Here is a 25,225-nt window from a genome sequence, read left to right as displayed (position 1 = left end):
AGATTCATAAAACAGGTTTTAATGATGGAGTGACATTTAAACAGAAACCTTCTTCTTCTTCACCTTTGTTGTCGTGCCAAATGCGGATCTTCCACACGCTGCCCAGGCTGGTGTCCGTGGCGATATGAAAGATATCGAGAGCATTGCGTGTGAACGCTCCTTTGCTGTCAAGATGGCGGTGTCCGCTGCGGCACTCACGTCCGTACAGGCTAATTCCTACGTGAGCAGTTGTACCTGTACGGACAGAAAAGGGGACGTTACTAAAATAGTGCAATTTGTACTATTTTAGTAACACCAGTTAGTAACGCCAGTAATGGCCAGGTTTACTGGCCATTACTGGCCAGTAAACCTGGCCAGTAATGGCCAGAGGTTTACTGGCCAGTAAACCTCTGGGCAGTGATGATCAGAGGTTTACTCATTTTTCAAAGTGAGACTTGTGTGCACAAGTTTTAATTTGTTGTGAAATTTCCCTTAATCAGTTAATAATCAGATGTTTATTTCGTAGCACTTTTATACCAGAAAATGCACTCATCTCTTAGCAACAGATTAACAACAAATATTGTTATTTTTCAAAATACATAAGATTTCCTATGCTCTTTTGAAATACTACTTATGAATTGTGCAGTTGGTGAATTTTGAGGAAAAGTGAAACATTTTTTTTTTGTCATTGATAATATAAAACAGTCATTCAACACAAAAGTAAAAATCTTATTTATACTTCGTGGCAAATCGTTACCAGAAAAAAACCCTGCTTATCTCTTAACACCAAATGAATAACAAGTACTATTATTGTTTATAAAACATAAGCTCTTTTGAAATACTGCTTATCCTAGACACAAGAAGTTCACAGATGGTAAATTTAGCTAAAGTAAAAATCTGTTGTTTACTTCGTGGCACTTGGTTAGCAGAAAATGCTATCATCTCTTAGCAACAGATCAACAACAAATATTGTTATTGTTCAAAAAACATAACATTTCCTTTGCTCTTTTGAAATACTACCTATCTTTAACCATCTAAGAATTGTGCAGTTGGTGAATTTTGCAGAAAAGTGTAAAAAAAAATTTTGTTATTGGTAGAACATATAATAGAAAACAGACAAAGTAAAAATCTGATTAATACTTCGTGGCAGTTCGTTACCAGAATAAAACCCCTCATCTCTTAACACCAAATGAATAACAAGTACTACTAGAAAATTTCGGAAGAAATTCAAACAGGTCCTGTTGGTTGGACCCAAATCAGGGGTTCTGATGCTAAAAATTAGCATCAATGGTAAACTTAGCCAACCTGTACTCAATGGTATGTGGAGAATTATAACCCTGTTGACTAACATGGACTTATTCCATTCAGTGTGCTAAAATTAGTGTATACAATTTCAATGCTCTCCTATGACGCTGGCTCCGCCCCCATGCTGGCATAAAGCAATCCTCCCCCAATCATTCCAGGGCATTTGTCAGCAACTGACCAATCAGCGTTCCAAATACAGTACTCAATATTGACACCATGTATCATAGAAAACACGCTGGGGCCAGAGAGATTTGGAGGAAAATAATAGATAATCACGGTCCCAGTTGTCAGTGGGTTATATGCATTCCCGGCAGCCGTTACCCAGAACGTATTATTTAAGTCATTACTCCATTACTCACCCATTTTGAACGTGCAAAGTGCGTCCCACAGCGTTCACACTCACATCCGTTATTTCCCACTAATAACCTTATAGACGTGACATAGGACTAACTAGAGAATGTTCTTGCCTGCCGTCTTTGCCTCAGTGTTGGCTTATAAGACAAAAATGTCTCAGGTAACATATTGAGGTCTGCTAGTCTGCCATAATAACAGTTGGCTTGTCGGAGGACAGCTCTACTTCCGCTAGGGAGCTGAGCCGGCGTCATGTCAATTGTATGCTACTTCTGACCAGCACTGATATCTATGAATAAAGTTTTATTTATGAATACTGAGCTGTTTTAGCAGGAACGATTTTCTGCCTCACCTGCCCCTCGGCTCCAGCCGGTTTTGACCTGGATCTCGTATTTGAAGCTCCCGTTCTGGCCGCAGAGTGGAACCACACCCGCTCGGCGAAGATCCAGCTGGTCCAACTTGTGCAAGATGGCTGCTGCCACAACGTAGCTGAGCAAGCCCAGTATGCACACCAGCAGCACAATCAGGCTTGGTGGACCTGAACGCTCCTAAAACATAAAACAAGGCGGGTTGCATCTTTAACACGTTTCTAAAAAGCTTGTTTGTTTTTATTTGGTGGTACTGACTGGCATTTTAAAGCTAACGGCGTTGGTCGGCACAAACAGGCCCGCGGCAAACGATGTGAGGTGTCTGGTGCGGCAGACGGTTCTGCTGAAGTTGGTCTCTGCCAGCGGCACCATCCCATCTGTCCTCCACTGCTTCTCGGCCTCGCTGAAGTACTGACACAGAGCGGCAAACACCCCGACCTCCAGGCGAACACGGGCGGGCTGAGAATCAGGGCCACACGGCGTGCTGACGTTGATGAAGTAATCCTGAGTGGTGTCGTAGGATCTGGTCAAAACAAATGCAAATTTATCAGAAAAGATCAAAAATCAATGCTAAGAATCAAGGAGTGAGCAATACATGGAGATATGCTTGTCTGTTGCAAGCTGTCAAACATAGGATACCATATTTCAAATGTAACGCCAAAATATGGCAGCAATATGTTTCCTTTTAGTTGTTGCCTTTTCTATCAGAGAAAATTCTGGCTTCACTAAAAGAACCAACATCAAAGTTTCTCTTTTTTTGTGGAAGAGTTCAGAAACACAACCTAATTCAGATGAGGATTAGGTTCAGAGACTCTTACTCTGGTGACAGGAAGAAGGTGTACTTCCTGTGGTCGTGCCCTCTGGTCATACTGAGAGTGATGCGCTTCCTGTCTGTGCAGTTGAACTCGTTGGGTTCCTCATGGGAATGGAGGTAGGCGGTCAGGAACGGCTCCTCCTCCACTTTTTCATCTTCGTTGTTATTGTTTGCATCTGAGAAGGGAAAACAAGTGCAACCATGCAATCAAAAATACTGACAGAAATGAGAAGAAAATCGAATTATTATCGATACCCAAATTAGTCCAATTTGTTAACACAGCACATTTAAAATAACGTGTTTACCTAAAGTGCTTTACAAAAACAAGACAAATCAAGCAATAGAAGTCAAGACATAAAACTGTAAAAACACTCATGTCTAAAACGCACAAAAAATTAAAGACTGTAAAAATAATGCATCAAGTCACAATGAGCCAAACACTATTTAAATAAAAGTGCTTTTGGATACTCAGTCAAGTTGTTTAATTTCACAGAAAACAGCTGAGTAAGGTCTAATGGACCAATAATTGCTGAGTATAAGGTTCTTGTGTGCACATTTTTGTAAAGTCAAAAATACACAAAATATTTAGTAAAATATGTTATTTTTGCTTCCTCAACAATTAACAAAATGGACTATATTTTTATGAAACAGAAAAAGTTGTCTCTTTTCCTGCAAAAACTGGCTTAAGTCAAGTTTACTGGAATAATTTTTTTTAGTAAGTCCTGGATATTTGAGATCCCACTTACTATGAAACTAAAATGAAAGCACAAAATGTAGAGAAACATATAATTACTATTTATTTATCCATAAAGGAAAACTGCAGTTTGGGCACATAGTGACAGAAAAACAACAAAACAATGAAAAACAACAAACAAAAAAATTATTTCTGCTTTCATATTCTGGCCAAATGTGCTCCTTCATTTTAATACAAAGGTGAATCTAGCTTATAAAAGCTTCACTATGTTGCTTTGTTTCTGCACGGTAAGTCATTGCTCACCTTCGATAGAAGTGAAGTTGAGCTGGACAAACAGACCCGCCTGTCTGTTGCCGTTTCCTGCGCTGACCTTGACCACCACCGAATCGCAGCGGCTGACGTTTACCGCTGCAGCCGAGGGGACTCCAGCAACCCCAGGACCTTCGGCGCCCGCTTCCCCACTGCTGCTGCTGTTGCTAATGGCAACTGTGATGGCCATGCTGTCGTCGAGCCCAGAGATGGGGATATGGGTGCCGTTTTCGGTGCGAAACTCCATGGACGCCACCTCGGTGGAGACGGCATAATTGGAGATGTAGTTGAAAGGGAAGGGGTTGGACTCGACCTGGGGGGAAACGGGAGATGGAGGAGAAGAGCGGAGGCAAAGTGAAACTTCAAAAGTAGTCAAACACTCTGTCAACATGATTATGACGTCTTGCTCTAAAGACACTGTTCATCTTGAACATAACTCAGTAGTTTTCATCATTTGGTGATATTACCTGAAAAAGTAGCTGCAAGATGCTGTTTCCTACCGCAGCTCTGCCGAGACTTTGGTTGAAAGCTCGAGGGATGGAGAACCGCTCACATTCTGGAAGAACAGGAAAGGATCAGTGGGAATGTCTGGTCACAAGGAGTATGTAGAGCATCTCTAGAACCGGATGTAAAGATAAGCAGAAAGCTTTTGTTTTTGGTGTGATCTGACCGGATGTCATTCATCCACGTTTGTCACCTTTGCCTACATGGCTCGTCTCAAACATGAACCAGGATTTCTCACTGCTAGCTTTCAAAAATTCAACAATCTTGTCTATAAGGTAGAGAGTAGGGCTGAAACGATTAATCGGATTAATCGTGATGAATGGATTATTTAAATAATCGTCAACTAATTTAGCAATTGATTAATTGCTAAGCCGTTTGCTGACAGAACAACACAGTCAGAGCAGTAATTAAGCCCAAACTGCAAACATTTTGCATTTAGGTATTAACACAGTAAACTAACTTTGCGCTTTACTGTAACTATTGTATTATGTGTTTCTCTGCAGCAGTGCTTTAGTCCTAGGTATAATTTAGATCTCTGTCTTATGGTGACATTTGTTGTGAAGTTGGCGCTATTTAAATAAACTGAGTGGATGACAAAATCCTATTGCAGGACGTATTTAGTTTGTGTTTGTTATGTGACAAAACATTAGAAACACTCGGAAAAGTGTGGAAATTAGTGGGGGGATTATGGCATTTAAAACCAAACATTGGTTACACTTTTTCGATTATTCAATATTGTTAACCTTACTGATGAAAATAATTAAATTCTTCTTAGTAATTTTGTGCTGATGGTTTTCATACAGAAATAAGTAAAATGCAAGTGATAAATAATTACAATTTTATATCTAAAAAAATTGACAATCACATACCAAACTACACACATTAATTTTATTTTTATGAATAGTCTTCTAGTATTTATTTTTTAAAAATATTAATTCAGCCCGATCGCACGTTCCTAACAGACTTAAAACACAAGCAAACCTGGACTGCTGTTGCCATGGTAGCAGAGGAGACTCTGGGGGTCAGCCAGTTTTCCTGTGGCGGCTATCTCGGCCCCTCTGAGGACGAGCGGCTCCTCGTTGAGCACCCGGGCGTGCATGAGGATCAGCATGAGGACGGAGGACAGGCTGTAGGCCTTCGCCGCCACGCGCAGAGGATGAGGCTCCAGGGAGGAGGCCGGGGCGTCCATCAGGGTGTTATCATGATCAACAGACGACGATGATGAGGAGGAGGAGGTGGAGGAGGGAGAAGGAGAGTCCACATAGCCGGGCTGGAAGTTAAAATGGGAGGCCGACTGGCTGACCTGATGGATCAGATCACCTGATGAGAGAAAAAACTAGATAGGTCAAGCAATCCCAGCTGACCAGGGCAGCTTCTTCCACATGGTTCCTTTGGATTCTTCGTAGCGATCTCTTCAGACTTTTACTGCAATATTATTATTTTATTGAAATGATTCCTGAAAAACAAAATCTCTTTAGACTTAACCTCTCACTCACCCATGATGTTTAGGATGTTATCGGCTATCTCTGTCGGGGGCACCGTGCCTTGCTTGGTGTCCGTCTGCAGAATCTCCAGCATTGACTCCAGCTTGTTTAGGGTGCTGTTCTGACATTCCTCGCAGATAAACTCGCGACTCACAGCCTAAAAAAAAAAAAAAAAAGCAAACGGGAAACTACAATTTTTCCTCCTCTATTCATTCTTACTCTTTTTCATTCTTCCCATGCCCGTCTAATCTCATGCAGCCCACCGTGCATTGTGCCAAGGCGGCAGACGTCTGCTGGATGTCGCTGACGGTGTTCAGGTCGAGAGCAGTCAGCGCTCTCGTGATGTTGCTGCGGACTCGGACTCTGTAGTCGCGCTCGTCTCGGGACACTCGTGAAGACTCCCTGGTTTGTTCGTACTAATGGAAAGCAAAGCGCAGACACGCACGTTGTGGTCGGGCATACCGGCGTGTCGAGGAGTTCTGGGTGGACGGGCGTTCCTTACCTCATTCAGCACCGTAATGAGAGCCAGCGATAACTCTCTGACCCTCTGGGAGTCTCCCTGCTCTAGCAGCCTCTTCAACTTGCTGTCGGTGATCTCAGACAGCCAGTGAGGAAGGCTGCTGTACTCAGGAGGAAGATCTGGCAGCACAACCTCAATGGTCCTGGATGAAAACACAGAACACACCGATGCTAATGAGTGTAGGCTTCAGGCTCGCCATTTCATTCCTTCATTCCTTCACCTAGTTTAGTAGTTTAGGCCAAAGGAGTCTTTAGTTCTGTCACAGACGTTTTGTTTCCATTTGAGATCTAATGAAATTTCTATATTGTACTCATGGTTACGTGACTCTAATAAATATCTATCAACAGTTGGTTTGGCTTGATTGAACCTGAACAGAAACAAAACTGAAGTTATTATCTTTGGACCAATCTAGAGTCAGCGCGCAGCTTCAGTTATTACACCGTGAAACTGGAGATCAGGTTTGAAATCTGGGGGGAGGGATATACTCTGACACATAAAGACAGATACAAAGTCAGTTTTCTATCACCTGAAGAGCATTTCTAGGATTCTAGGACGTTTATCTTTAGTCCCATTGATTACTAGAACACCGTCTTTACATGTCTGCTTAAAAAAATCAATCAGACAGCTGCAGCTGACCCAGAACACTGCTGCTTGTGTTCTCACTAAAACCAGGAAGGTAGAGCACATCACCCCAGTCTAAAAACCGTAACGTAAGTAGCAGTTACTTGTTAAGTGCGAGGTTGGCAGCACCCTGGTGGTCCTCCACTGTGATGGACACAGACACGCGGTGTCGAGCTGAGCGGAAGCCCGGGGGCAGGAAGGCTGAGTGGTCCGGGTTGCTGCCTTTGTAAATGCAGAAATCCTCGCAGTAATCCTCTCTGCAGCGCGTCACCAGCAGGCTGTACAGGAACGGGGTTTCTGAGACGCCCAGATCACTGTACCCTGTGCACACAGAGAACGATAGGATATTTACTGGGCTATATAACACTAAATGGTGAAAAACCAGGTAGATGTCAATGTCAGTCCTACCTGAGCAGTTGAAATGCACCCGGTCCAGCAGCGTCCGGATCCTCCAGCCGTCTCCGTCCCCGTAGAGCACTCCCGCCTCCCCTGCTCCTGTCAGGTGACACTCCCCGCCTTCTGGGGGCATGTTGTGGTGCAGTATGATGGACGCAGCTCCCTCACCGTCCAGACTGCTGTCAGTCACATGCAGCGTGAAGATGTAGGAGTCTTTGTCCCTCAGGACTCCCTGCCGCAGCACCAGGTTCATGCCGTCGCTCCCAGTGGTGGTGGAGGACGAGTCCAGGACCAGAGTCTCGTTGTGCAGCGTCATGGYGTTCCAGCGCTGGACAAACATTAGCGGCACAAGAAATGTTGGCCAACTCCTCAAAATTATAATGAAAATCTTACTGCAAGACGTAAAAATATTCTTTTCAGATGTTTTCTTGACGATCAGATTGCTACGAGCAAATTGATATAAACCAAATATTTGGAAGCAGAAGTGACAGAAGCAAGCAGTGAGCTATGTGAGTGACTCATATGGGTGGGGGGGGGAATCTGCGTGGGTGGTTTATAAGCTGATTAATAAAAGGCAATGCTTTCACATGTTACAGATTTAAGGAATAGTTTAACAATATTTAAGCAATAAACACATTGTCACCCTTCTCTCTGAGCAAAGGATGCTGGGAGATTTGCACAAAAGGCAAAAAAGGTCCAAGAAAGTAGAAACTTTTCAAACAACTTTGACAAGTGAACTGAGCTTACTGTACTGTTTGATAACTGGGATCAACTGGAATGTAAGAGTGAATGAATTAAAAATATTTTTTTTTATAAAGTGGCTTGAGATGACATTTGCTGTAAATTTGGTCTGTATGAATAAAAATGAATTGAGCTGACTTAGGTCATCCACAGTTTAAGGAATTTGTTAAGCTTCCCTCTAAGAGAAACCAAGAACATTTACGAGAACTCATTTATCCCAGGAATCTCTGTGACGTTATTGTGGTTTTGTTCCTATTACGTGTTGTGGGTGTTTTATATTTTTTTTAACCACCATGTGAAGCCAGAGGCAAGTTTCCACATCTGTGGTTAATAAAGACTATAATTATTATTAATTAAAAATGGGTAAAAGTTACAACTTTTTTCTCTTTAAATTGTTGAACAGTGAGTAGAAAGTTGCAAATGTTTTGAGTTATTGAAGGGTTGGCTGAATAAACACCTGCGTTTGGAAACATCAGTGAATGGATGCACCATTTAAGAGTATATATGGGCTAAATACTGTCAATACAATCTAATATTTTATGCTTCCATCATAACTCAATGGTGGGAAATACGCCAATCATGTTGTATTACTTTTCAAGACTTTGTAGGAACCCAGTGAGACACAGAGCCCGTGAGAAAACAGATCGGTTTAACATCCAGGCTGATTCAGACTTATGCCAACAACAACAAATGCAGTTTTTTTTTTTTTTTCCTCTACAGAACAGAAACCAAAGCTGCGTTTAAGAATTGACCCATGTTAGTGTGCAGCCGACAGCAGCCAGCTGGTTTGGACCGCCTGACCTCCAGCAACTCGACCAATGGTTTCCTTGCGTTAGTTTGGACACAACATCTTCTCTGGCTCCACTCAGGATTACAATGACCTCATTTACCTCTCACACACAAACACACATCTGCACAAAAATCCAAAGAGAAGACGTAAGAAGGAAGAGAAGGACCTGGAAACGCTGACTTCACTCTGACAGGACATGGAAACACAGTGCCGTCAATTGACATGTGTGTGCGTGTGTGTGTGTGTGTGTGTGCATTTACCCCTCGTTGAGAGCCCTGGCAGTTGGTGCAGGTTCCTTTAAGGGAGACAAACGAGTTCTGGCTGACCTCGTAAATGGACTGGGCCTTACAGGACACACACTCCAGATACACCATGGGAATGTCGCCGCTCTGCACAAGCACCTGTTGTAAATTCAGAGCGATCGCAGTCAGAAAATTTGGTTTATCAAAGCACAGATTTTCTACTTTTACGTGGATAAAGGTTCATATTTTATGGAGGACCACTCGTACCATAATTAGGAATGAATGACTTAGAAATAAATAAGTGTGTCATTAAACGCAACAAAACAATGAAAAGATTTACATAACAATTGATCAATGAATTAGGTTTAAATGTATGTTTCTATTTCAATTTTTAAGTTTCCCAATTTATTTCTGTGCTTCTATGCTTATTTTTTATTTAGTCCAACAGTTTCTGGTCACGTTTTTCTTGAATGGTATAGTTTTCTTTTTGTTTATTTATCACACACCCTTTTTTCTTCCATATTAATTGCTACCCAAATACATTTAAAACATGTTTTTCACCCCTAAACATATAATTTTATAATGATTTTACTCTTCTTTTATCTCTTAAACATCAATATATTTTCTCCTCTTTTATACTTCTTTTGGATTTTTTATTTTTTTTTAACCAAACAGATTTCATGAAACATAATTATTCCCATCCTTCTTTTTCACATTTCTTGCTCAGGTATTGTTTTAGATGGCAGTATTGGTCCTCCATATACATTGATCACTCATCACAGCATAAAAATAAAACTGATGCTACTCGGCATGGGGGACGTTTTGCGTGGACTCACAGTCTGAGTAGTGGACTCTGGTGCCATGCCGTCTTTGCTGATGGTTAGTTTGAAGGTGTATTCCACGCCTGCCTCCAGCTCCGAGCCGGAGACTCCCAACACCGGATCCGTAACGAGGCTGAAGTGCAGGCTGGAGCAGTGCTCCGGACCCTGGGAGCAGAAGAAGGCTTCATTACGTTTGTTTCAATACAAACAGGAGCACTGACTGGGATAAGGTAACACTCTCCAAGAGTACAGACAAGGCGAGAGAAGAGGCAGAATTACGGATTGAGAAATAATGGTTTGACTTGCTGTACTGAAACTCTCTGAGCCGCGCCTGGTGTGTGTTTGCGCCTGCGTGCGAATGTGCGCGATACTGTTGATGTGGACTGTGTAATTGTCAGGGGTGGGGAGCAAAAGCACGAGCTGAGGAATGCTGAGTTTATCTCTAGACAGTTATGTAAGCCTATAAATGCCTGATCGAGAGAGCAGCGCGTACAAATTCACAACTCTACAAGAAAGCACATTCACTGGTGCAAAACCGACTGAACACTTGACCCGTTAGTGTTCACAACATCTAAAAATGAAACACAGTATCTACGTAATGGACACATAGCTCCCTTCTGCTGGACGCACCCGTCTCATTTTCTGCTGCTGAAGCCTAATGCGTCACGGCGACCTCCGCCAGGGCAGCAGTGAATGCGAAAAACACAAAATCAACACAAACCCCTTCAACAGTGGACATTCAAGAGACGCGCTGACAGATATTTTCTCCGTTTGACGTCAATGCTGCTTTGCAGGGAGCAGTTTAGCCGAAGCACGCTTTGCCGTCCGTCACAGCTCTGCTTTGTTATTCTTCATACTTAAAAGCTAAAGTTAAATAAAAGTTCAACTTGTTTGACAATTCAAATCTGTTGTTTCTGTGGCTTAAATGAAAGATTCAAAGCACAAAGAGATGCCAGAATAAATTTACTATGCCTTAATCCAACTCACCTTTTACATTTACAAAGCTCCCGTTTAAACTGTGAAATACTGTGTTTTAATGTAACAGATTTACAATTAACAGCAGTCACACTGAGGAATATACTCTTATACTTGAAGCTCAGCACTAAAGTTAAATAATTAAAATACCAGTGGAAACAATTAAAGGAACATTTCCGTAAATGTTTATAAAGAATTTCCTTTGACTGAGAACAATATGAAAAGTTTTTGTCATGCCATTTCATTATCAAAATGTAATTAAGAAGTGGATACAGCTTTAACATTATTTAAGAAATTCATTTTAAATCTAAATCTGAAAGGAATAGTTTAGTTTATTTAATGATTATTTTCCAACAAAACTCACGTTGCAATCCGGAACTGGACACTTCAACCGAGATGCAAGAAATATACATAATTACTCAACTTTGTCACCAAGGTCAACACATTTTTACGTTGATGTTTTTTTAAAAAAAAGAATACCTTTCAAAACTTTAGAGGATTCTTGTAATTTTAGTTTTTGTTTAAAATGCTGCCTGTTGCAGTTACAAAAGATGTTTAAGTGAACTATAATTTTGGAGGTTCACTTTTTTTCAGAGCTAAATCAAGTAATTTACAAAAATGTGTGTATGTTGATCACATGATGTTGCTAAACAATCTGAAGTCTCATGAATTGATTCTCTTTAGTTGTGTGAAACTTTGGTGTTTCACACAACTAAAAAATAAGATGAATGTACAAAAGGAAAGCATTTGCCAGGTGAACAACGGGCAACAGAAGAGATGGATGAAAAAAAACAAAATCTTACCAAGTGTTTTTGGTCTAGTTTATAATATCTTAGTACACTTGAATTAAGACAGATCTAACTTAAAGGTAATTTTTCAGTGAGATACATGGGCTTGTTTTAGGCCAATAATTCCTTAATATTGATTAATAAAAAAAACTAGTTTCACTGGCAGATTATTTCACGTGTAACATCAAAAAAATATCTTGTTAAAAGTGAAATCATCTGCCAGTGGAACCATTTAAAACAAGTTTCTATATCTTATCAAAAAGTTACCTGTAAGTTAGTTTTGTCTTATTTTAAATGTACTAAGATATTTGCACTTGAACTAGACCAAAAACTCTTGCTCATAGCTTTCGTTCTGTTGGTTAATTAGCACTCTTCCAGATGTGTCAGTAAGATACCTTAGAGGTGCTTTCACACTCCCAGAGGTAACGCAGCAGAGACTGGTTGTCTAGGTCCATGTTGGGGTCATAGGATTGCTCTGCACTGAGCTGCAGGTCCCGCGTCCTGGACCACACCCGGCGGGTTCCTCCTTCAATAATGGGCTTCAACCTGATAAGACGGATGAATTAAAATGTCAGTAAACCAGCGGACAAGCTGCAAACGTGTTGCTGCAGGAGTGATGGGAAATTCTTAATTTCAACAGATGAATACGTGCATGGATGTGGTTTGGTCAGGAATTTAGCTTAATTTGCTGCCTGTGTTTTTATGTATTCACTTTTAAAGTGTCCTGTGATCAAGAAAGCCAAAAGAGCATCATCAAGCCACAGAGCCAAGCTCGTCTTTCTGTCATGCAGATTTTGTTCTCTGTAAGAACCGAAAAAGCACAAACTTGAATGGTGTGATTTTGTACTCACTTAGCAGTCATTATACTGAGCTGCAGACAGGCGGCTTTCCGGAGCGGCACGCCTTCGTACGACAGAGAAAACACTAAGCAGTAGTTCCCTGCTGCCAAAGCCATCTTTGGCAGCTGCAGCTGTAGCCGCCGCACATCCACCTCCACAGGCAGGCGGATGGCTCGGCTGGGAGGAAACCGAGAATCCAGCGCGGGGAGTAGAGGTCTCTCTTTCATTAATTCGTCTTCGCAGGTCGACTTGGAGAACACCTGCCAGAGGTACTGAACTCCGTAGCGCACGCAGCCCTTCAAGTCCATGCTGGCTTCCACTGAAATGGGCTGGGAGCGCCAGACCACCAGGCGGGACTGAGAGATCTGCACTTCTGGCTCCTCGCACTCCAGTACTCTGATGTTTACCTCCACCTCGGCCAAAACCAAGCTCACCAGGTTGCTGCAGTTCACCTGGCAGGGAACAGGCAGGCATGACAGGACGTAAGGTTTTTACCATTCAGTAGCCGTGAAATCAATGACTTTCCAAAAGGACCTTGAAAAAATATTAAAATGTTGACGTTAGGGATGCAAGTTATCGATTAATGAGTTAACGTAAAGTTAACTGATCTTATGATTAATCAATAAGTGGTCATTTTGTTAAAAACCTTAGTTTTCTCTTCGAGAGGGCCGATGATCTTTCCAGTAATTTTTATTTTTATTTTATTTTAAAACAGAACAACATGAGGTGTATTTTGAATCCCACAGTGGACTCTGTTTGGACTGTTTCCAATTTGAGCTGGAGCTGACAGAACAGGCAAAGGTTTCCATCTGAATGCGCAATTAGTAACAGACTCAACATTCACATCCTGGTCATAAAAAGGTCTCAAGACATACTGGATTTTGTTGAAAGAGGACAAAGTGACAAGATCCCAGGACCCTGGGGATAAATTTGGATTACAAATTTATCCCGAGTTTAGATACTTACAAATCGGAAACGTTTTGGGGAAGACAGAAATATAAGCAAAAAGTTTCTAATATCAGTTAAGACATTTTTGGTATTGTCAAAAATGCATATAAGAATATCTAATTTATATGCTACATCTCTAAGCTATATTTGGTAATCGCTGCAAATTGTACAGGTAACTAACACAGTTCATATAAAAGCAAAATGGAAACAAAGGGTAATGTGACGTCAAGTACATGGAATCTGTAGGCAACAGTGGAGCCCCCTGCTGGAGGGAATTCAGCTGGAAGAATATGATCGGCTAATTTTGCACACCGGCCCAAAAGACTAAATATTCATGTCGGGCCAACTTGTTGGAGACTCTGTGGATCTACATGAGCAAATCACTTTCACATTTTTTGGGATTGAGCTCATGTGGTTTCATTTTGGAGAGAAATACACAAAGTCCTAGAGGCAGTCTTCAAAAGGAAAATTCAATTTGTGGTTCTATCTATGGGTAACTTGGATGGACCAGGATTCCAAAAAATAAAAGAAGATAAATTTCTACTTAGAGTGCCATTTGTTTAAGCAAACAATAAATAGCCAATTTTGAGTTAAACCACAACTCAAAAATGGTTTAAAGGAAACTTCAAAGATAAATGAGTGGGTTGATTTGACACTGTATTCATAATCGAATGAATATTCTTTAGACTGAAGTCGCAAAGGCATAGCTTTTGAATGATCAAACCTGATTTTGTGTAATTATCTAACTTTGCATGGATTTAATTTTTTTCCTCCTGCTGATGTTGAAGTTTCTTTACTCAAGTTAATTTGTGATGTACAAAACCTAAAAATCCATTCAATATAAATGACATTGATTCCTTTTCCTTCCCCTTCACAATCCAGTGCTACTTTGTCAGTAAAATCCCTCAAAATTCAAAGATGTTTCTGGCTGTAAGGTGACAAAATATGGAGAGGATTATGGGGTTTGAATGTTTTTTTTTGTCTCATTTCAGTGATCGATGGAGAGATAACATAGAGATGTACATACTTGGACCAGATAGTTTCCTGGATGACTGTAGCGCACAGTGGTGGCGGTGGTGTTGGTGGCGACTCTCACAGAACCGTCCCCGAAGTCCCAGAGGCAGTTCACTGGGCTGGATGTGGGCGTAGTATGGGCCATCAAGGTGACTGTCTTGTTGACAAAAGTATCCTGCGGCATCGCGTACAGCTCGGCGGAGCTCATCCGGTTCTGCACTTGTATGTACTCGGTGATGTTCTGATCTTGCACGATGTTTACAGCCCTCAGAAAGATGATCAACAGGCCTGGCTTGTCTGCAGTGAAGTGCACCTGAGGTCGTTGAGATAAAAGTCAACATTCTGGCGGGTTGACTGTGCTGTTTCTGACACTAATTTTAAAATCTGAGAATGCTTCAAGCGTGAGGAGTCAAACCTGTTTGCCCACAAACGTGTCCTTCTTTTGATTCAGGTCAAACGTCCACAAGAAACTAACGGGATCCCCCTTCTCGATGTTGGCCGTGTACGACTTTGTCTCGCCCACGGAGATGGCTTTGGTGACTCCCTGGATGGAAAGCCCACTCACCGGCTCCACAACTTCTATATGAAGTTTGTAATTATGACAGGATACCTGATGTGTCAAAAAGAAATAGAAATACTTTAGTTTGAGTCATTGTCCGTTAGACTCACAGCCACAAACAAGAGCAGCTTCCACAACATTTTGAACTAACGTTTATATGAAGAGGGAAGGAAACAAACATGGACAGTAAGAAAAGAAGGAAGAAAGAAGGAGAGAAAGACAGTAAGGATGGAAGGAAGGAAGAAAAGAAGGAAGAAAGAAGGAGAGAAAGACAGTAAGGATGGAAGGAAGGAAGAAAAGAAGGAAGTAAACAAGGACAGAAGGAAAGAAGACAAAATGGAAGGGACTAAACGTCACAAGCTGAACTGAAATTTCCTCCTACAACTGAAAATGAAAATGTTCAAATAGTCACAAGCATGAAGTCTGACAACCAAATTTTGGTGCTGTTAAATCTGATCATGTCCTCATTTCTGGTTTTGCTTTCATATCATCCAATAAATATTACTGTCAGCAAAAGTAACCAAAGTGTACACAAGACCTTCAACGTGACGAGACAGAGAAGCTCTCCAAACCAACGTGACCCTATGCGAAAATGTAACCGACTCCTTTGTTAAATTATGAATCAATTACAATGACTGACCTCCTTTCTAAAAAGGATGAATTACATTTTACTAGCCGTCACCAGCCCTGGCTACTGGAATCAGGAAATCACTCAAATTGAATCTGAAGTTGAATTATCTAAAATAATCCTATACAAAGCAAATCCAAAGTATCTTCAAATAACAGGCTTGTAGCTGTTGATCAGATGGGAAGCAGGTATTTGCCATCAGTTGGTGAGACTGTGTTGTCAGTGGAAATTATGAGAAAAACAGAAACCAAACGTCAACAAAAATAAACCCACAATTTATTTAATCTACCTGCAGTTTATCTGAAACAGGCCTGTCGTTCTTGTTTTTCACGCCTCCATTAAGTTAAACTTTCCCAATGCTACTATTACATGAAGTTTTGCTTAATGGAATCTTTGAAGTGAACAACTCTGGCTGAAGTACTGTGGAGGATGTAAAATGTGGAAAAATGTTAACTGGCGATGTTCTCATCTTATCCCAGCGCTTTCATTCTTTACAATGATGTTCACAGAAGACAAGAGACTGGATTGGCTGGTGCAGCAGTTAAAAGTCTTTTCAATGAGAATCCTAATTAGCAGGAGGGACCTGATTTTCCACAGACTGTACAGAGTTAGTCTCTCCCCCACTTGTTCCTGAATACTACTGGTCAGGTGATTGAAGAGGGCTTTATGTTTTCTGATATGCACAGAAAGACCTAATTTGTATAACTCTCTGGCAAGGTGTGGGAAATAAAGGAGCCCCCCTATCACCGTTATCTGTTTGGAAAGTACAGTTAATGAAATGTCATGTTCTATTTTGCCACAGGGATATGAGTGGGATTTTTAAATTACAATAAATGCATTACTGGACTGCTTAGATGCCTCTGAAATTACTTGGATCTAATAAGGACAAAAAAGTCTATTCTGGGACAATCACAATGTAAGCATTACTTGGGTCTCAACAAACTATCTTGGAATTATGCAATACGTTTGGTACTTCTGTGATAAAATCCAAGGCAAGCTCTTAAAGATTTTTCTAAAGATTTGAGAACAGGTATGTTTTCAACAAACCAATCTATGTTTCCATTACCTTGTTGCATCCCTGCAGATTCACGTAGTAAGTGTCCACCTTGCTGAAGGCGTGAGTGTAGGTTTTGTTTGGCTCCGGGTTGATTTCTGCGTCGGGGCTGAAGGTAAGGGTCAGACTGACGTTCGTACCCCCTATCAGAAGAGGTGTGAACTCCACCTTTTGGTTAACTGCTGCATAGTCCTTACTCGCTTTCAGTTCCACTTTAATCTTGTCCTGAAAAAAGAACTCCCTTGAAACGGCCTTAGTGCTGACGTCATTGGTGGCGTTCAGAGTAATGGTGACCGTTTTAGGCTCAGAAAAATTGAGAAAAGTTTGCCTTCCTGACTTAGTTGTTCCTTCCACCAGCCACGTCCACCTCACATCAGTTCCCGTCTTCACCTCCCCCTCCAAGTTGATGCCAACTCCGGTTTCAAAGTGATTCCGGTCCTTGTCATTGGGTTTGGGTCTTGAGAAACTTAAGCCAGAAATTATATCTTGGACGTCGACGGTCTTTGACTTAATCGTTGATCTAACTTTATTGAACACCTCCACTGAAACTTCTTTTCGACCTGGACTGTCGAAGGTGTAGGCCAACCAGGGCTCGGTCGACGGCTGATTCTTTCCATTCACAGACCACCGATACTGTAGATCTGAACCCTTCATGACCTCTACTGTCAGGTTTGTTGACGCTCCAGTGGCAACTGGGTTGTTGCTGATCTTTAGGTCAACACCAGAAGGTGGTTCAAAAAAGTAGATGGTTTTGTTGACCAGAAGATGACCCAGGAGGTTCTCCGCTCGTAGAAAGATGTTACAGGGACCTGGCTTCGAGAAATTCAGCTCCACCATTTTCCCACTCGTGTTGAGTGAGCTGACGGTATCCTGCTCTCTGACAACAATCCAGCTAAATGTCATGTTGGTGCCCTCCTTCAATCCCGCTTGAAGGTGAAGAACGCTGTTTGTTGCGTAGCAACAGCTTTCCAGCGCTGCGCTTCCGCCTCCTTTGATGTCCTCTGCCAAAATTTGCAGGCCCTCCAGCTTCCGTTGGACAAACAGGGAGATGCTTGCATTTGCTATCCCCACGCCATTCTTCGCTATCACAATGATGTTGAAGGTGCCAATGGAGCGAAAGGTGTAGAACATTCTGTTAGTCCCTGGGATCGGGGTGCAGCGGTCACACAGAATCCAGGAATAGTCTACACTGTCTCCATCCTCCTTGTAGGCCTCAAAGTCGACAGAGTCATTTAAGGGGACATTTACTAAGCTAGCATTCACTTTCAGTCTTAAAATTGGGGCAAACACAGAAACCAGTAGAAAAGTCTCATTCTGACTAACACTGTTGGCAGCTTTCAGTGTAATGTTATACTTCCCAGAGATGTTGAATGTACGGAGGATACTCTGGGCGGTAAAAACTTGTTCATCTCCAAAACTCCAGGTGTAAGTAACATCGGAGGCCAGGGAAGAAGATGTGAAAGTGTATGGAGCTCCTCGTGTCAAGTTGTTGTGCTTTGTCCCATTGTGACGAATCAAGATCGGTCCAATGGGAACCAGAACGTCAATGACGGCACTTGCGTTATTGGCAGAGATGTTGTTGAAAACATGAACACTTATCACATAGTGACCTGACTTTTTATACTTTGCTACAACATTTCCAGAGCCGTGGGTGAAAAATGGATCCTTCCCTTTACCAAAGTCCCACTGGTAGCTGTAATTGAACTCTGGCTCAGCTATCACTTTGAGATGTACTTCTTCTCCAACTGCGTAGTGTGATTTTTCAGGGGAGATGCTAACATTACTCACAGCTGGCTGCACACACACCCAGTTGAAGAAATTGGCCTTGGTGGCTTTGTTGACTCCACTGGAGAGAAGTAGAGAGAGGTGGTAGTTCCCACTCACCTGGTAGGTGTGCGAGATGCTGGAGTTGCCCTGAACAGTCTCATTGGGGCTCCCATCCCCAAAACTCCAATTGTAATGGTGAATCGTTGCATTGCCGGATACCCAAGCCTGAAAGTTTACTTTGGTCCGCTCCTGGACACATCCTGAAGGCTCCATCCTAATGACTTGGAAGATGTACACGTGAACGGAGAGGGGCATCCAGCCAAAGCTCACCGCATTCATGGCGGTCACATTCACCGTGTAGTTGCCCTCTTTGACGTAGTTGTGCGATATGTTAGGCTGAGATGTGATTATAGGGTCGGTGCCGTCCCCCATGGAGAAAATCCATGTGATGTTGTTACCAGAACTGAGCTGTGCCCACACCTTGGTGGGGCTTTGGAGCTCTGTGGGAGAGGAGCTTTTGGCTGTCAGGTCCTCGATCTCCTCGTAGACAAATATCTCTGCACAAGTCGACGTGAAACTGATGGTGTTGTTCACTGACACACAGACGTTGAAGTTGCCGCTCTGTGCGAAGGTGTGTGGCACCCGCCGACCTTTGAGAGCGGTGCCATCCCCAAAGTTCCAATCGTAGTGAATACCATACGGCGAAGGCAAAGGGTGGGCCTCAAAGAAGGATGACTGGCCCAAAAGCACGAACTGCCGCTCTGTTTGTATGTCGACATGCGTCAGGATGCTGTAAACACTCATGTTGATGCTCTGGCTGATGTTGTCATAGCGATTGGATACGGATACCTGCGCTGTGTAGATACCTGCACACAAAGAGGGAAACACAAGAGAATGAGCTGAATTACTGCTGGACAACAAGTCGATAACAATATATATCACAATATATAATCGATATTAATAGGAAATATGTCCAACAGAATGGTCAATAATTTCACTGAACTCCAATCCAGAACCGCACAGCATTCTGGCGCAAGTAGGCAGAGGAAAGGATTTAGACTTTCAACCTCTCACAGCCAGCTAAGCAAACTTGGTGGCATCGACTCCCTCACTCACTTTTTTGGTTTCCTAGCAACAACATGTTGAGTAACTTGCACAGCAGCAGCTTAAGGTTTCGCCAAAAGTACCTCATAACTGCTTAAAAATAAAAGTGTGAAGTGTAAATTGTAGGTAAAACAGGAAAGGTCACGCTAACAGTTTGGCAGTATTTCTGATATTTCTAAACAAAAAACTAATCGGTAGCTGTCAATAGACGGGTATGAAATCATTATATCATAATACATTTTATAGCCTTACTCTCCAAGTAAAATGCTATGAAGGACACTTTCTGCTGGTTTATCTATACCATCAAAAAATGTACACTGGCAATAAACATCCAGCTAAGTAATGATGTATGGATTTGCAATCCAGGACTCATGGGTTCCATTGTAAAGGTAAACAACTTTATAAAGAACAATTTGATAAAACTACGCAAACTGATAGGGGAAAAAAAACAAACAAAAAACAACAACAAATGAATATACTAAAAATAAGTTTTCAGTTTTTTTGATATATGTGATATCATTAGAGGCATTGAAATGTGAAAACCTTTGTTTTGTTTTGTTTGTTAGTAGGTTTCAGTTTAAGTAAAGCCAATTCACATCAAAAACTGATCATAGCATGTTAGTCAAACACTATCTAAAAGTCATTCTTCAGCTCCAGCTGTGCTAATTTATCCGACAGGTTCAGGAAGGAGGCCGTACCTGGCTGAGAGTAGATATAGGTGATGTTTTTGCTCAAGAGGACTTGGTTAGGGGAGTCTTTACAGAGGAGAGATGGAGAATATGGAGGTTTTGCCTCAAATTCCTCATATCCACCGTCACCAAAGGACCATCTGCAGAAGAAAAGAGTCGATGAAAGGTCAACAAAAGAGAATCTACTTTTTCCTCTCCGTTTGATGCCTAAAGTTTCAGAATGCGAGTGACGGATTGGGTACACAAAAATATACACGCTGGACTGGAAAATGTGAATCTTTTCTCAAAAAGGGTTCAATGCAGGGTTTGGAAATGAAGAAATGGAAAGTAAAAACTTGAAGGCAATTTAGACTGAGAAGATAGGAGTGGATCAGGGGCTGGGGGGCAGGGAGAAGAGCAAAAAGACTAGGAAGGGGAAAAAAGGAGTACTGGGGAAACAGTTGCACAGAGAGGAAAATTCTTGTCAGCAATCTTCCCTGACCACACGGTTATAAATTTAAAGCTCTGTTTCGACTGCTGTGGGGCTGTTATGGCATACAGGAAGCTCAAAGCTGAGAAATGAAAGGAAAAAGAGAGAGATTGAGAAGATGGACAGCTTTATTACTTCATAAACAATGACAGATAAACAAAATTGTGTATTATTAATTCAGTGGCCCTCTGACCCTTCTTCAACAATTCGTACCGGAATGTGGCTGGCACCGACATGTCCACGAGCACAGAGGTGGTGAGTGTCTGATTGGACCCCTGAGGAACCACATCCGGCACCCCCTTGACTGTGAGGTTGGCCATCGGCTGCAGTCGATCCACAGTTATGTTGAAGTGCTTCGTCAGTGTACTAACATGGTTTGAGGCCGTCACCTGGAAGAGATGCAGGACAGTTCATAGAAGTTTTTAGTCTGGAGCTATGTCCAACTCCAAGATTACAAGATCAGGGTATCTGCAGACTTCCACAAGTCAAGTGTAAGACTTTTTAAGACTGTTTTTGTGCTGCCTTGAGTTAAATTTAAGACTGGAAAACTATAAATATCACGGATGGTTGGGGGAACCTGCTGCATTAAAATCAAGCACAGCCAAAACAGAAAGCCCAGCTCTATTAGCATTCTCATATGGCTTTCTTCAGCCTTAGCCTAGCTTAAAAGTTTTTTTTCCATCTCTCCTCATATGGTTTGGCAGCAGAAGTCAGCCAGAGGCAAAAATGAATGTTGTCCTGCCAACTGGCGATAAATTTGCACTTATCCAAGATAGACACAAATAAGCTAGCATGGATATGCTAGCGGCTAGCTATCGGCAACTTCAGCTGCGTGCGACTCAAACTTTTGCCTGACAGAAAAAAAAGCAACATTAAATATTCCTGTCTCTATAAGACCTGTGATGAACATGTCTGACTTATATTTTTAAAATGAATTCAAGACATTTTAGACATTTGAGATTTTTTTAAGAAAGCTGCAAACACTATGGTACAAAAAAACAGGTAAATACAATTTTCAAGCATGACAGTAAGCTAACATTTACTGATCATTTAATGTAATTTGGTAAAAGCAATCCATCCAAGTCAGCTCAGCTAATTGTTTTGAGTCATAGACTTTTACAGAGGGAAAAAAAACTTTGCAGCATCATCACTGTATAATAATAGAAGCTGATTATTAACGACCACTAAAACATACTGTGAGCTTGTAGATGGCAGCGTTCTGGTAGATCACGTTGAGAACACTGTTGAAGTAAGTGAAGTAGGGCTTATCATCCACAGTCCACTTGAATGTGGGATGAGAACCTTTAAGCACCGACGCAGTGTAGCTCTAAAACACAGAGACGACACTAATGTTAACTACATACGGTACAAACAGCACCAAATTCGGCCAGAAAAGCCATAAACGTACCACAACAGACTCCATCAGGACCCTGTGTTCTGGGTCTGGCTGCACCACTAGCCCTTCGAGTGGGTCTTCCAAGTGGACGACCAAAGGCAGGGTGGCTTCTGTCACATTATTGTGCGCCTCCAGCTCCACCTGCACTTGGCCTCTCTGTTCCTCTTCTCCCAAACTCAGATCTAGCACCGCATACAAGACGGGTTCAGAGGCTTCGACTGCTGAACTGGACTTCCACCCGTTGTCGCAGACAGCCGGGCTGGACAAAACCTCAGCAGGGCATTTCGACTGGAAGGTCACAGTGACACTGCTGCCTCGGCGCGATACCCTCGTCTCGTAGGGGGACTGCACGCTGAGTACGAGCCTGGTGTTGTTGGGCTGCATGTAGACCGTGCCGTTGTTCAGAGGAGGGTGGAGGATCGTCAAATCGAGGGGAGGTACGACTCTGAGCGGACATGATGCTGAAGATGGGTATGATGATTCAGTGGTGGAAGCCTGTCGGCAAAGTTTGGCTCATTTATTGTGGTTCAAACTTCCGTYTTTTTTTTTTTTTTTTTTTTTTTTTTTTWYWWATCTGTTAAACTGTGGCAATGTAGTGAAAATCTGTGAAAAAAATGTAACTCCTCTGCCTTCTCCCTGTGCTAACTACAGAATTAAACCACTCAGTCAGAAAAATTCAATCGGAACCAGGAGGAGGGTGTGAGAGCTGTCAATCAAGCTTGTGTTTATGCTCTGTTCACATCATTCCTCTTTCTCTCTGCTGTGCTACAGCTTCTCCCCGTCACCAGAGCCTGCCATGAATGCTCAGGCTTTTTAGCATGGCCTCCGATGACAGTGGATAAATATTTTTCCTGAAACAGGTTGTTTCTCCACCATTAGCTCAATGAGCAGCAAATACACGAGATTGATTGACAGCGCTAAGATCTTTCTCTGATTAGTTGTTTTTGACCAGGAGCATAGCATTTCAGCAGACGGCAATAGTAGCACAAGCAGGACTTAGACCTTTTCACAGATTATCAGTCTTATATCATAATGTCAGGACATAGTGACAGTTTTAATAAAAATGTAAAAAAAAAAAAATCTTTTATTTTTATTAGAAAATAATGCCGATTTAAACAGCACTAACAAAAACACTATTATTTGCTTAAAGATTTAGTTTTACAGCAATAAAAACTACAAATTCATGTATGAAAGGCTTATCCCTTCAGGCCAAGAGTTCCTAAGTGGCCTCTCTTTTGCATGCATCATCTGTCAGATGCATGCTGGGAAATGACATGAGAATTGATGACTTACCAGCAGGCTGTAGAGTCCAGGCTGGGGTAGACCAGCAGACAGCTGGGCTCCCTGCAGCTGGGTCCTGTTCTGTCCCACATACAGTACTCTGATGCAGCAGCTTTCCTCCTCCAGCCAGCCCCCCTCACCATTCCTTATAAAATTCTCCACATTCAGATCTGGGAGATCTGCTGACTGTCTGGTGTTGTTCATCCAGAACCACTCGGACAAGTTCAGGGCTAGGACCGGCTGTCGCCACGGCGACTGCAGAGACGACTGACAATGAAGAAGAGCTGACGGGCCGCCGTCGTGCTGCAGAGCGATTACATCGCCGGGTGAGACCAGGATGTCCTCCAGCTGGTCTTGTATCTGCTGCATAATCCAAGACAATAAAGTTACAGAGAGCAGAAAGACGAACTGATCTTGATGGCAAAAAAACCCCTCCTCCTCTCACCAGTACACGCGCTGGTCCTGATGAGAGAGTGAAGACAATTTCATTCTTTAAGGTGTACTGGGGCCTCGACGTTCCTGGTGGCAGGTGGTGACCCCGGGTGCAGTTAGTACAGGAGGATGGGTGGCATGGCTGGGACAGAGCCAGGCAACGACTTTGGAAGGGACACCACTGCTGTGCCGGGGGGCATGACGGCAAATCTTTGATCAATGTTTGACTGGGGACACAAACCGCCACCGGAGAACAAGCTGGACCGCCACAATCTGAGACAGAACATTCATTTTGATCATTCTCCAGGGAACACACAGAAACTGCTGTTAGCAATGCTGAGTACATGCTACGCTGGCAATGCCAACCGAACGTTTAAAATACAATCTCACATTTATTTTATCATCTGAAATCAGACTTAGAAGGTCATAAGTTTGGAAAAATCAGAAATCTGTCCCAAATCTCTGATCAGTGTGTCTCTGTTTTAATTGCACTGTTTTCTATTTGAATGGAATTGAATTCAGAAACTTAAAAATATATATTTTTTTCTGACCAGAGAACATTAACAACCCATTAACAACAATCTTCCCTGTAGAAGTTGTTACTAAGGGAGGAAGCCTCAAAATAACCCATTACCAGTATCTGACAGGGGTTTAGAAGTGAACTCAGTGGAGGCACAAAAGCTGTAAGGAACTATTTAAAAACAACATATCAGCTGTTCAACTAGGTTTCCAAAACTGAGAGCCAGACCTCAGTGGATGCCGATCATTTCACTTCGTAGCTTTGGTTGTTTCTCAACCAATTTTTCAGGAAGCCTGAATGAACTACTATTTTATTATTAAAAATTTTGGATTTGGAAAATGTTTTGCAAATGTTTGGAAAAGTCTGAGTCAGAGGAATTGGTCTACACTCTCAAGGAAAAACACATGGTGGCATCTGTTGGTAATGATAAAGATGCTAAATGACCTGAAAGTGCAAGTTGTTAAGATAATACTCTGAAGGAAGTTTAAAATGTGAACTCCAAATTATTTTGTCTTTGTTTTAAACAAGTCAGAAAGATTAGAAAAACACATTAAACATGTTTATTTTAATTTATTTATTGTTATAAATTTGCTTCGGAGTCAAAAACTAGAGATTTTAAATTTGTCACTGCGTGCACCTTTGCATGAATATTGTTGTAAGTGTGGCGATTGTTAAAGACTGAAGGCCTCACAAAGGAGAGGATCTTGTTTATTTGATCTTTCATTTTCCTCTCTGGTTTGACCATTTGCCTCCATTCACACACTTTCCCTGTCATTTACCGTAATGTCTTCAGACAGGGGCGGTCAGTGTTAGAGAATATGTG

At 42.0% G+C, this 25,225-nt stretch overlaps 1 protein-coding gene across 1 annotated transcript in view; it reads right to left on the bottom strand.

The window, feature by feature from the left end:
• Window positions 1-25,225, bottom strand: part of pkd1a (polycystic kidney disease 1a) — a 75,758-nt gene that overhangs the window by 17,629 nt on the left and 32,904 nt on the right. The window contains exons 12-36 of the mRNA XM_008410790.2: window positions 23,896-24,155; window positions 23,463-23,813; window positions 22,182-22,664; window positions 21,969-22,100; window positions 20,987-21,162; window positions 20,314-20,444; window positions 16,757-19,377; window positions 14,919-15,113; window positions 14,517-14,816; window positions 12,554-12,993; window positions 12,098-12,248; window positions 9,955-10,104; window positions 9,137-9,277; window positions 7,358-7,673; window positions 7,054-7,270; window positions 6,311-6,470; window positions 6,072-6,224; window positions 5,821-5,965; window positions 5,306-5,644; window positions 4,288-4,376; window positions 3,815-4,133; window positions 2,822-2,993; window positions 2,262-2,526; window positions 1,988-2,183; window positions 64-234 (exon numbers count right to left, since the gene is read on the bottom strand). Of these exons, the coding sequence (XP_008409012.1) occupies window positions 64-234; window positions 1,988-2,183; window positions 2,262-2,526; window positions 2,822-2,993; window positions 3,815-4,133; window positions 4,288-4,376; window positions 5,306-5,644; window positions 5,821-5,965; window positions 6,072-6,224; window positions 6,311-6,470; window positions 7,054-7,270; window positions 7,358-7,673; window positions 9,137-9,277; window positions 9,955-10,104; window positions 12,098-12,248; window positions 12,554-12,993; window positions 14,517-14,816; window positions 14,919-15,113; window positions 16,757-19,377; window positions 20,314-20,444; window positions 20,987-21,162; window positions 21,969-22,100; window positions 22,182-22,664; window positions 23,463-23,813; window positions 23,896-24,155 (8,073 nt within the window). The remainder of the gene's footprint in view (window positions 1-63; window positions 235-1,987; window positions 2,184-2,261; window positions 2,527-2,821; window positions 2,994-3,814; window positions 4,134-4,287; window positions 4,377-5,305; window positions 5,645-5,820; window positions 5,966-6,071; window positions 6,225-6,310; window positions 6,471-7,053; window positions 7,271-7,357; window positions 7,674-9,136; window positions 9,278-9,954; window positions 10,105-12,097; window positions 12,249-12,553; window positions 12,994-14,516; window positions 14,817-14,918; window positions 15,114-16,756; window positions 19,378-20,313; window positions 20,445-20,986; window positions 21,163-21,968; window positions 22,101-22,181; window positions 22,665-23,462; window positions 23,814-23,895; window positions 24,156-25,225) is intronic.

Source organism: Poecilia reticulata, linkage group LG1 (genome assembly GCF_000633615.1).
Source record: "Poecilia reticulata strain Guanapo linkage group LG1, Guppy_female_1.0+MT, whole genome shotgun sequence".
Taxonomy (NCBI): Eukaryota; Metazoa; Chordata; class Actinopteri; order Cyprinodontiformes; family Poeciliidae; genus Poecilia; species Poecilia reticulata.
Note: the sequence above shows the minus strand (reverse complement) of the source record. Positions and strands in the feature narration are given on the sequence as shown.